General features: G+C 41.9%; 1 protein-coding gene across 3 annotated transcripts in view; it reads right to left on the bottom strand.

The window, feature by feature from the left end:
• Positions 1 to 12,674, bottom strand: part of gdap1l1 (ganglioside induced differentiation associated protein 1-like 1) — a 263,078-nt gene extending 250,404 nt beyond the window's left edge. For all 3 annotated transcript variants that reach the window (XR_007449662.1, XR_007449661.1, XM_049581422.1), the window contains exons 1-2: positions 12,000 to 12,674; positions 1,508 to 1,700 (exon numbers count right to left, since the gene is read on the bottom strand). Coding sequence is in view for 1 of the 3 variants with exons in the window: in XM_049581422.1 (XP_049437379.1) it covers positions 1,508 to 1,700; positions 12,000 to 12,179 (373 nt within the window). In the remaining 2 variants the exon portion in view is untranslated. The remainder of the gene's footprint in view (positions 1 to 1,507; positions 1,701 to 11,999) is intronic.
• Positions 12,675 to 12,975: the final 301 nt, after the last annotated feature.

Below are 12,975 nucleotides of genomic sequence, written 5' to 3' on the forward strand. Positions count from 1 at the left end.
AATCATCATTATTCATCATCATCATTTTGTGTCCTCACTGACAGCTGCTGAGTCATATCATAGTCATTTTGCATCACTGTGGAATTGTTAGCAGAAAGTAGTGTACATGCCATGGACTCTACTCCATCTAGGATATTTACATTTACACACACACAACACACACACACACACACACACACACATACACACACACTAAAATAAAACTGCGGACAGTTTATGTGGTGCACCATATAGTAATAGGGAGTGATTTCAGACACAGCCTAATTGATGTGCAACACTATCATGGATAACGAGTTTGGCTGCTGGAGTGTAAACACTGCAGAGTCACTAACGCTCGTCTAAGCTCTGATAACATCGAGGATTTAGTGGGGAAATACTACACAGTGGATGTGTCATGCTTTGTTTATATGGGGTCATGTTTACTGTGTTCACAAGCTCATATGAACGCCCACCAAACAATCACGCAGGTGGAAACTTTCTGAAAGATCAGAGTTGTCTGCTGAGGTTTTCAGAAATGGCCAGTTAGTCCTAAAACCTGGAAATGAGTTAGCATTTAGCACACTGGGTTTTCTCGGCTCAAAGTCAACAAGTTTTTGAACGGGTTAGATGCCTAAAAATAAGGTCTGTGGTGAGTTCAGAAAAGTAGAAAGGAGCTTATGAGACATTTTGTCCAGTCAGACAGCTCATGTTTTAAATGTTTATTTCAACAGCAGAACAAAGTTAGAGTTTGGCGTCTAGACTCTGGCCTCATCGCTCCTCGCAGATTTGTTTACATAAGGAGAGGGAGTTTGGGAAGTGATGATTATATATTTCCCCCTTAGCTGGAGCCTGCAGGTGGATGCTGGGGTGGAGGTGGGACAGGGCAGCAGCAGCATCGACAATAGATGAATAATAGTAGATGACGTACGGAGAATGACGTATGACGTGTGTAAAACTCGTAGCAGCTCGAGGTGACTGCCAGAACTACTAGCTACCCGACTCGTGAATTTTTATGCAAAATCCAACGGAAAAAAACGGTTTTTGACGAGGAAACCAGGGCGACGCTAACTTCCATGTTGGCCCACAAATAAACATCATCCCTGCAGCACTATATTCCCAACAGCCAATCTTTCTCCAGTGTCATTATGTCTTTGCATTTCCTGCATTACTATAGCTTGCCAAATTGTTAGCCTCGTCGGCCTCTACACGGCAACAGTAGTGTCCTTGTTACGTGGCTAGCAGCAATGTTCTCATGACCTAACCACTTGAACACCAAGCATACTGTGTACATGACTTCCCGTGCTGTAACCACAAGCTCACAATTTCCATTTGAAGGCAGAGTTAGTTTATAGCTACTGTACTCAGCATGCAGAGAAATCCAAAGCTTGACAGACGTGCTGTGCGTTGTTGCCCCAGGACCTCACAGCAGGTTCATCTGTCTGTGCTTTCAAAGTCAAAGTTTGCAGTCGAGAGAAGAAAGAGGAGCAGCATCATTAGATGAATGAGCCACATTATTACAGCACCATACCTCCCACAAAGTTTTTCTCCAGGTAATCTATAATCTGGTTGTAGTCACTGATGATGGTGTCGCCGTGGAGGAAGACGGGCACCTCCTCGCCCAGGTTCAGCCTCATGAACCAGGGCTCCTTGTGCTCCTGCAGCGGCAAGCTCACATCCCTCTCCTCGCAGACCAGACCCTTCTCATTAATCACTAGACGTACCTGCAATCACAAACACACACAGCTGATGAGCAGGGAAGATGACACAGGGAAAGGATAAATTTAGTGTGTGTGACGCTGTCTGTCTTTTTGGGTATCAAATCAAAGCAGTAAAGCTGACAGGAGGAGAGAAAGGTTTGTGTGTGCTGTAAAAACATTACATTTTAATATAATGAATCAATATACGGGTGATTTTATGTCTAGAACAATATGCACAGGGGGAACTGGGGGACATGTTGTCCCTCAAAAACATTATTCAGACAGTAAAATACAAAAACAAGCGAAGGCTGGTGATTCATTGCACAACAAATCTCATTTTTCAGTTGCTCTAAAGAGTCTTTGCAATAATACACAAAGCTGAGCAGGGTGGCAAATAGCTTCAGCTGTTAAAGTTATGTTTGTATTGTATAGAATAAATAATCTTATCTATATTGTTTGTGTGGTCTGGCGAAATAATGGGGTGCTTGCTAACGTTTGAGCAAAAACCTTCAGGATCCATTGCTAGCGGGATGAAGGATAAGCCAAGGTCCATGGAGAGCTATTAGTGAGAATAAGATTAATGAAAGGAGATGACACTGGGGCTATGAAGTGCTACATTTGACCGCTTAGGAGGAACGACCAAATGGGAGTTTTTCCCAACATGGCCAGACACGGTGTAATGAAATAATACTGAGTGATTTAGTAACACAGGCGCAGTAATTACAGCAGGCCTGCTGCTTCAGACAGTGGGAGCAAATGTGTGAATGCAGCCTCAAAGTCAAACAAGAAAAAAAAAAGCCTTCTACATCTCCATCAGTGTGACTTTGTTGCACACTAAATCAAGGATTTCTATATAAAACCGTCAAGTGTTTCAGGTCTCAGACTTACACTGCTGAGGTGTCCCTCAGTGATGGCCGCAATAACACAGTCATCGTTGCTTCAGGAGTTTGTTATATAATGAAATTAGTCACTCTTTAGTGATGATGCCAAGAAGTTCAGCTGCCCTGGAGGCACAAAATAAACTCATTTAAACTGGAATATAACATCCATCTGCATGTTACTACTACGTTTAATCAAGTACTGTATTTGGGTACAATTTTGAGGTTTACATATCCTACTTCATAAAGCTATTCCACCACATTTCTGAGGGGAATTTTGAACTTTTTATGCACTATTTTCTGCGATAGTTACCAGAAAACAGATCAAGTGTCTAGTTCTTCTTACAAATAACTTCATTTAAATGCCAACTTGAGGCCCAAAGAGGTAGGAGTATCCAATAAAAAAATATAAATGTACAAATTTGTTAAGGCCACTTTATTAGGTACACCTGGTCAGCCGCTCATTAGCTAATCAGGAAATCAGTGGCAGCAACTCAATGCATTTAGGCATGCAGACATGGTCAAGACAAGTTGCTGAAGTTCAAACTGAGCATCAGAATAGAGAAAAAAGGTGATTTAAGTGACTTTGAACGTGGCATGGTTGTTGGTGCCAGACAGGTTGGTCTGAGTATTTACTGGGATTTTCACACACAACCATCTCTAGGGTTTACAGAGGATGGTCCCAAAAAGAGAAAATATCCAGTGAGCCAAAATGCCTTGTTGATGCCAGAGGTCAGAGGAGAATGGTGTTGGGAATAGAATGATTTTATGCATTTTACTATCAGTTGTGTTTCACTATATAAGTTTTAGAGGTGTGAACAATGAGAATACTAAGATGATTTCAGCTGATCTGAATGTGTTTGCTTTGCAGAAGCGGAGAAGTACAGGAGAGGAAGAGACATGAAATCTGAGGAGCACATACCGCAATGCTTAGATAATTAGTTTCATATATGGTAAAAATAATAGAAAGTGATGTACAGATAGTAAGGTACAGCACGTGTAGGGAGTTGTGTTGTTCTCTTGTCTTTCAAAACAGGAACCACGCCCCCACTGTCAGCGGGAAGGAGTCAGATTAACACGAGGCAGGGGCGTGGTGTGGTGAAGGAGGAAGTGGAACTGCCAATGAGAAGAGGACAACGCCTTGCGTGCACAATGACACTCTGTTACGCTCAAATATACTGGGTCAGGGAAAGGACAGGAGGTCAGACTTCGTGAACTGACACACCTTTGTTGTTCGTCAGGGACTTGAAGTTGAGACCCAGAGCTCTGTAATTTTATTCCTTTACTGCTTAATAAACTACATTAACTGAGACCGAATATCTTCTCCTATTGCTTCATTAAAGAACATGCAGGACTGAGCTCACACATAGCACATTGGAGAGTAGGATGAGCCCCCAGTCCATCAATGGCCAGACTGGTTCAAGATGATAGAAAGGCAACAGGAAGTCAAATAAGCACTGGTTCCAACCAAGGTCTGCAGAAGACCATCTCTGAAGCAACAACACCTTGTCCAACCTTGAAGCAGATGGGCTACAGCAGCAGAAGACCACACCAGGTGCCACTCCTGTCAGCTAACAACAGGAAACTGAGGCTACAGTTCACACAGGCTCACCAAAACTGGACAATAGAAGATTGGAAAAACGTTGCCTGGTCTGATGAGTCTGGATTTCTGCTGCCACATTCAGATGGTAGGGTCAGAATTTGGTGTAAACAACATGAAAGCATGGATGTATGTATCATGTATCAACGGTTCAGGCTGCTGCTGCTGGTGGTGTAATGGTGTGGGGGAGATTTTCTTAGTACCAGCTGAGCATGGTTTAAACACCACAGCCTACCTGAGTATTGTTGCTGAACGTGTCCATCCCTTTATGACCACAGTGTACCCATCTTCTGATGGCTACTTCCAGCAGGATAACGCACCATGTCACAAAGCTCACATCATCTCAAACATGACAATGAGTTCACTGTACTCCAATGGCCTCCACAGTCACCAGATCTCAGTCTCAGCACCTTTGGGATGTGCTGGAACGGGAGATTCTCATCATGGATGTGCAGCCGACAAATCTGCAGCAACTGTGTGATGTCATCATGTCAATATGGACCAAAATCTCTGAGGAATGTTTCCAGCACCTTGTTGAATCTATGACACCAAGAATTAAGGCAGGTCTGAAGGCAAAAGGGGTCCATCCTGGTACTAGCAAGGTGTACCTAATAAAGTGCTAGAGTAGAGTGTATATCTATAATGTTACAATGCTGGATGTTCATTTGAATCATGGCCAAAGTTTCAAATAATTGAGGTTAACAGATGTAAAAGTAATCCCTGTGAGCAAAAACCTCAGCCTTCAGACTGTTTCCCTGATTCTGGATCTTATTCCTGCTGAAACATGTCTGATTGTGAATATTCTGTTGTTGTTCTGTGGTAGAAAAAGCCACTATACTCCTTTAAAGTCATTTTTCCCTGGCTGCACACTGTGACCCCTAAACACTGACCAACCAGAGCAGTCTGGGCTGTTTTGGGAGGGGGGCATAAAGAGCCAGGTGCCAAAACAGAGAGTCTAAAACCGAGGGTGAAAGCAGACAGTATGAGTGTGAGTGTTTTCTGACCATTAAAGCATGTAAAGATGTTCTTGTAGAAAACTTAATTGCAAGTACAAGCCTGATAATGAGCATAATGGCTCATCTTAAATGCCAAATAAACAACTATTAAGAAATAATATCAATAAATATCTGCTATTTGTCACTGAAAATAGTACGATGCACAGATTATGAGACGTCAGCCCCTGGACACGCAGGCTAAGAGAATTGAGAATTGTTAACAGTCAATTCACAGGCTCTGGTCCCTTGCCCTTTACCTGTTAGGCTCATTCACTAATCCATCCATGATACTAATAAGCCAACTAACTCTACAGTATCACCGTCTGTCTCTGTTTGGAGGGTGCCGACCCCTAATGTAGGCCGGGGGCCGCTGGACTATGTAACTGCATATTGAGTAGTTAAAAGTAGCTCCACCTCAACAGTAACATGTTGCTTACACACAAACTGTATTTCCATTTAAGTGATTTTTAAGTGAATTTTAAATTGTTTCAAAAAGGAAATGCAAATTATTTATCAACTGATTTGGAGTGAATAAACTTGGCAAAGCGCAGTTTTATTAGAGTTCGGCAGTAAAGGCTTTACACACAGCTGAAACCTGCCAGTTAACAGAGTAGAAGAAGTAAAGGTTGCAAACAAGACACAAAACCAGTCGAGAGAAAAATAAAGAGAGGTGTTCAGGAATTTATATAAACTGTTCTGTCATATCAGCTAGTGTCGGCCATGTTTCATGCTGTTCAGAGACAAATGCTGCGTCTCAAATCGCATACTTCTGTACTTACACTTAATATTTTGAGTGCATACAGTACGTGCGTTCACACTGAGAGGTATGGAAAAATGCACTGAGTACACAGATGGCGCACTCAAAACGGTCAAGAAGTTGAGTGTGGAACTATGGACACTTCTCGCACTCAATGGTCGCCATCTTGGCTACGTAGCGGAAGAGGAGGGACCACTTTTCAAAACTGGAAATAGCAGCCGAGGACTATGCGACTGTGAACGACGCTGCATTGTGCAAATACATGTGTTTTTTGCAATAAGCACCACTATACTGTTGTCGGGTATAAGCCAGCAGTATGTTTATCGGGTTTTCGAGCATGAACCACCTTTTTAAGGCCACAGAATATTTTCCCAAAAGTCTTGGGGATCATCAAGATGTCTTCTGGCAAAAATGAGATGAGCCTTAATGTTCTTTTTGCTTAGCAGTGGTTTTCGTCTTGGAACTCTGCCATGCAGGCCATTTTTGCCCAGTCTCTTTCTTATAGTGGAGTCATGAGCACTGACCTTAACTGAGGCAAGTGATGCCTGCAGTTCTTTAGATGTTGTTGTGGGGTCTTTTGTCACCTCTTGGATGAGTCGTCGCTGCGCTCTTGGGGTAATTTTGGTCGGCCGGCCACTCCTGGGAAAGTTCACCACTGTTCCGTGTTTTCGCCATTTGTGGATAATGGCTCTCACTGTGGTTCGCTGGAGTCCCAAAGCTTTAGAAATGGCTTTATAACCTTTTCCAGACTGATAGATTTCAATTACTTTTTTTCTCATTTGTTCCTGAATTTCTTTGGATCTCGGCATGATGTCTGTAGCTTTTGAGGATCTTTTGGTCTACTTCACTTTGTCAGGTAGGTCCTATTTAAGTGATTTCTAGATTGGGAACAGGTGTGCAGTAATCAGGCCTGGGTGTGGCTACAGAAATTGAACTCAGGTGTGATCAACCACAGTTATGTTTTAACAGGAACTGGGGGGCAAACACTTTTTCACACAGGGCCATGTAGCTTTGGATTTTGTTCTTCCTCATTAATAAAACCCTTCATTTAAAAACTGCATTTTGTGTTTACTTGTGTTATCTTTGACTAATGTTTAAATTTGTTTGATGATCTGAAACATTTAAGTGTGGAAAAAAAGTGCAAAAAAGTAAGAAATCAGGAAGGGGGCAAACACTTTTTCACACCACTGTAAATGTTTTAACATTTGTCAATATGGAGATGCTACACATTAGCTCAGTCGATTTCATTTTATTGAAACCATGTGCACCAGAGGAGACCTTAAGCCATTCAGATTTAACAGCATAACAAAAAAAACAAGTGTTGACTCCCTTCTTCTGACGCTGTCATGGAGTCAGAATATGTGTCCATTCCTCCATTACCCGCTAAGTTATTCATATTCCTTTAGTCCAAAAGGGTCCACCATTCAAAAGAACCAAAAGTATTTTTCTAAGAAATAATCTAAGTTATGAATATTGCTTAAACAGGATAAAGTGGTGTTGTGTTGGTTTGTCGGGCGCCAGTATATGGAAACTAACTCTTAAATGACTGACCAGACACGTGGCTGGTGTCATGACACTCTGCTCTCTGCACAGACAGAAAACAGCAGAGTGTGAGAGTCTCACAGAAGGTGTATTGAAGGTGTAAATCTCTAACCTGCAGGCTTTAAGGTTTCCAGTGCTCTGTTGATCTGTGAAGCCGGCCTCTAAATATGCTGTTACTCCAGGGTATCTAGATGTTTTTATCATATCTGTTGTGCTCACGATACATCACTCGTCTGAGGTAGATGAATATATTGTGTGGACGACTTCAGGCCACGAGAGCACAGTTACTGTGGCAGTTAGTCGTGAAGCATTATAAACACAGATGAAGGGAAGGAAAGTGTCGTGCAGGAGAAATTCAATGGCCCAGCTTCCCTGTTCTCCACAGGAACCTGCTGAGGCACACACAGACGTGTAAATAATCCCCCTGAATGCCTGATGACGATATCGTCTTCACAGGGAGATCTGTTGGAGAAGTGACTCCTTTGTCATTTGCACTTGCTGAGTGTCTCGTTGTCAAAGTGTTAACTGTAAGTTGTCTTTTTAGAAAAAGGAAGAGTGTTTTCACGCCACACAACATTGACTAAATATAACACTATCTTTCTAGGTGCTGCGGCGATACTGTGACCAATCGTGTTGCACGCATTTGTGCTACATTAAGGCCCGAAATACTCAGTTCAGTTCTGGTGGAGGGGACAACCTAGGGCTTGGCCTCTTAATCTTATAAAAGCCATTCCCAAAATGCCATTTAAAGCAAGCATCAGCTTGCGTAACAACAAATGTCACACACCGTTGCAGAAATACACAAAATCATGAATTCAGTGCTGTAATCTCACTGAACTTTGTGTTTTTTTTATAAAAAAAAAATGCATGCTCAGGATTCTCAGTCCATTGACAGTGCAGTCACACATGATTGTAAAGTCACTCCAGCTCCTCCAGCTCCAGGATTGACGCGATAATCATGACAGTGAGCTCGGTGTTTACCCTCTGCTGAGTGACAACCGGCACAATCAGCCGCTCAGACTTCAGTGGCTGTGAGCCAACACTCGAGTCTTACAAGTGACGTACCAACATGAGACTGAGCATCAACTCAAGGTTGTTGAGGAGGAACACACAGTTACACCCTCCTTCAGCTCACAGACACAGAGCTACAGCTGTTGGTGCACTGAGACATTTCTCATGACAAGACTTTTTAACCAATCCCGTAGTAAGGTGTGCATTAACAGAATAAAGCATCAGCAGAGTAAAACACTTGAGGGCTGATGATTATTTTCATTATTTATTCATCTGCCAATTATATTCATAATTAGTCAATTAATCATTTGGTCTATGAAATGTGGCCTTCACAACTTTTCTAAAACCAAAGATGACATCATCAGTATGTTTGTTTTGTCCGATCAATCCAAAACTGGAGAATATTCTGTTTATTCTTACGTTAAACAAAAACTCAAGCAAGTCTTTACTTCTGAAAAGCTGGAACCAGATAATATTTGGTAATTCTGCTTAGAAAATGACTTAAAATTAATTGATTATCAAATCAAACGCTGATATTTTTTCTGTTGATCGACTCAGTGATTAATCGACTGATAATTTCAGGTATAAAACTCACTAATATAAATTATAACTGTCATCCATGTGTACACACACACACGGCACAGATGGAGGTCAGTGAACAAGAGGTGAAGCACCAACTGTCACTTCATAACAGTGAATGTGCATTTTTTAAAGGAGCACTCGGCAAGTTTGTGTTAGCTTAAAGAGAAACTGAAAGGTCAGGATTGAAGCAGCAGAAGCCAAGATGTGCCGACTTTCAGTCCCTAATACAGGTCAAGCTCCATAAATACTGGATGCTGCATTTCCCATAATGCACCCTGATAATGCCAATAGACCAATTCATAATTTTCATTATTTACAGTAACTCCCTGGCAGAAAACCCTCACGTCACGTACATAAAATCAAATGGCGCCGAGCAAACGCTGTCTTGATTGATAACCACCTAAAAAAGCCCACCAAAAAAAATCAATATTAGTTTAAGTGTACACTATATTTAGAATATTTTCAGGGCTTCATCTTGCTGTCAGACAGTCTTTTACGACAGGGGACTGAAGCTGTTAAATCAAAGCCACCAGACTCCACTGACAAAAACAGATAACTGGAGTTGCTGATCTACAGTACTGCAGCCAATATCAGTTAATGTGTAAGGTAAAGCAGAGCAAATATTTTTTTATATAGCATACACACAGATATAAATTTTAGTTTTGCTGTGGCCCCGTCCACATCAGTACAATGCTTACATGATACATTTGGTTTATCAAAGATGATAGCAAAGCAACCAAGTACATAAAATCAGTACTGCAGAAATGTCAGACAGGTCGGACCACAGTGTTTAAATATATCTTATTACATATTATAATTATATATCTTATTCTTACTAACATCTATAAATATTACAGTTACAGCTAACAATCACGACAGAAACAACAGCAGATATTCCATGTCTCTGCATTGAAATTGATTGCCAGTTGTCTATCAGAAAGGGGTTGTTGATGTTAGCACACTGGATCGTTTCAAACATGACAACATAAACATATTATATTGGTTCTTTTGTTTTTCCTGTTAGAATGTTTTGCGCTGTATGTGGATGACATCAGCTGGCAGGAAGTAAACATGAACCCAAGGTGTTGCCTCGCAATGCAGTTCCAGTGAAACGGTCAATAGAGAGTCAAAGTAAACTTCTGGGTTCTGCTCCAGAACTAAGAAAATCTCATTCAAATCCCACTAACATTTGTAATAATGCAGTTAACTATAAATCAAGCAACACTGTGCCAAGCTGTTTACTCTATTTACATGAGGATGATATTTTTTTAGTAGGCTCATGTTCTTGTTTAGTCAATATAAGCAATCTTCTCCCAACAGCGTCAGAAAACCAACATGTTGTCAGCAGTACCAGTTCTAGCCAGGTGAGCCATCGTGAGCACAACACGTTCTCACTCCGACCTCGTCACTTATGTTTTGGTCATGGACTTTCCTGTTACATGCATTGTCTTCCTTCAAGATACCCTTCTGTTTTCACAGGAAATTTAACATTTACATACAGTCTCTTTCAAAATAAAAGCACTACATCGGTACAAAAACCACAAAAATGGACGGGGGGTGTTTTTTTCTGCAACAACAAGCACACATGGTTAGGTTTAGGAAAAAAAGAACAGGGTTCGGCTTTAGAATCTTACGGGATGTGGACGCCACTCTCTTGGGTAAAATTCGGTGTTTGTTGGACCCATCCACCACCCCTCCTGCCCACCCCACTGGGACTTTCTCTGCCTTAACTTTCTGACCCTGCCAGGCACCATTAAACTATAACAGCAACTGGCCACGTATCACGCCAACGTGAAAGCACGCCTTTTTTCATTGGTTTCTGACGCCGCAAGTCACTGCTCAAGTGCGGGATTTCGACAACTTTGGAGTGAGACCAAGCTCATTGGCAATCTCAGTTGATAACAATACATTACAAGCTGGACAGTACTGTGTGGACGACTGATTTAATGAGACACTAATGAGACAGAAGTGCTAATTAACATTATATTACTACAGCTTTCTCTACTGTTGATAGACCGAGCGGCCATCTTGGATTTTGATGTTGTGGTCAATAAGGTTCTTCCAACTTTCTGAGTCAGAAATCTGACTGGGAACCTGGAAATCACAACTTCCCAGTTCAAATGAAATGAACCATTCTCTAACCCCAGCGACATCACAGGGGTTGTTTGCTCTACGAGTTTCACAGCTCCTCCAGAGCCACAGCAGACAGAATACAGATGTTTTCATAGTGGTGCTCCAGGTGACTAGTGCACTGAACTTTATGTGTAAAATTGGTGGCGTGCCCCTTTAATATACATGCTGTTTGTGAAGTTAAACCCTGCAGGTCATAAATAAGAGCACAAAGTCTTCTTTATTCTGGTTATTAATGTGAATGAATCATGTGAGCTTTCAGAGTTTTGAATATCTTGATTTTATCGCACATGCTCATCTAATAGCAGAGGTACAGCCTAAGGTAGACTCACAGGAGCCCTTAAAATAACACTATATGCTATGATTCAGCTGCAGAAGGGGGAAGATGGCCTTTGGTTTGTTTTGCACATCATTTTAATCAATTATTTAGGATGTCATGTGTCAGAGCACATAGGTTGTTGCCACATTTACCAGCCACAGAGAGACAAAATAGCTCCAACATGTTTATAAAAGGTGGAAACTGCTGAGGTATGAGGGGGGGTGATGTATGCGGTGGTAAATAAACAGAATATTGACCACCAGTCCTGCTATATGTCGAGGAAATGAGCCCCATGCTGCAGCGCTTCTCTAACACGGGAGATCTGCCCAGCTGCAGGATCATATTCATATTCCGGAGGTATGTGCAGGATTAAACATGCACCAATAACACAACATGTTTGGATCATAACAAACACAGGGAGCTGCACGCTGTGGCATCATGCAAAGAGACGTGGAGACACCTCCATTTTCAAGCTCTGCTCTTTTTTTTTTTTTTTTTTTTTTTTTTACCTTCTGAGAGGTGAAAGACTGCGTCCAGTGGTACAAAACCAGCCTGTCTTTATTGAAGGGTTTGGGCTCTGCCGTCGGTTCTTCGCACTCCTCCCCGTCTGTGATTTTGCCGTCTTCATCCATGGCTGAGATGGGCCACCAGCTACAGTTGGTGGGGGTAACATGGTTGGAAGACGCCATGACAGAGCGTTTTGTGCGTGTGGAGGAGAGGAGAGGAGCGAGGAGGGAGAGAAGAGGTGAGAGAGAGAGAAACAGAGAGAGGAGGAGGAGGAGGAGGATTTCAGCAGCTCGAGCTCAGCATCATCGGTTCACGCGCCAGCAGCATCCGTCAGTGTCGGACAGCTCCCGTGCTGGAATCGGCTTCACCTCCAAATGCGGACAGATTTTTATAACATCATAACAAATCCAAATGCAGACAGCGTCTTACTCGAGCATGCTGCTTCACTTACAATAAATCAATGTGTAACCGTAGCCTATTGCATCACATGATGGGCCACGCACAAACATGCGCGGTGGAAACGCGCGGAGGGAGCGTTTCATTGGAAGGTCAAGCGGCTCACTGTAAGGACACATGGAGGCTGTAGACCCCAGGACTCCTGCCATGGTGTCAATATATGGTGTCAATATGCCTTTAGATAGGCCTACTGGCTAAAAACAAACAAACAAGAAAGTAAAAAGAAATCTCAACAGATATTTGCAACATGTGTTTAGGTCTATAATTTCAGTGGTTGAACTTTTATTCAAGCTGTAATTACATTTGTAATTAAACTGAGTATTGAAACTTTTGCTGGTTTATATTAACATCACTGAATTCCAGTAGAAAATGTACTTTTTATTACAGGGCTGCACAATTAATCAAAATATTATTGAAATCACAATGTGGCCAAGTGCAATATCCACATCATATGAGCTGCAGTTTTTTGATAAAAGGTAAAATGTGTCACAACATACCATTACAATTGTTGTGCTACACAGA

Source organism: Epinephelus fuscoguttatus, linkage group LG7 (genome assembly GCF_011397635.1).
Source record: "Epinephelus fuscoguttatus linkage group LG7, E.fuscoguttatus.final_Chr_v1".
Classification (NCBI taxonomy): Eukaryota; Metazoa; Chordata; class Actinopteri; order Perciformes; family Serranidae; genus Epinephelus; species Epinephelus fuscoguttatus.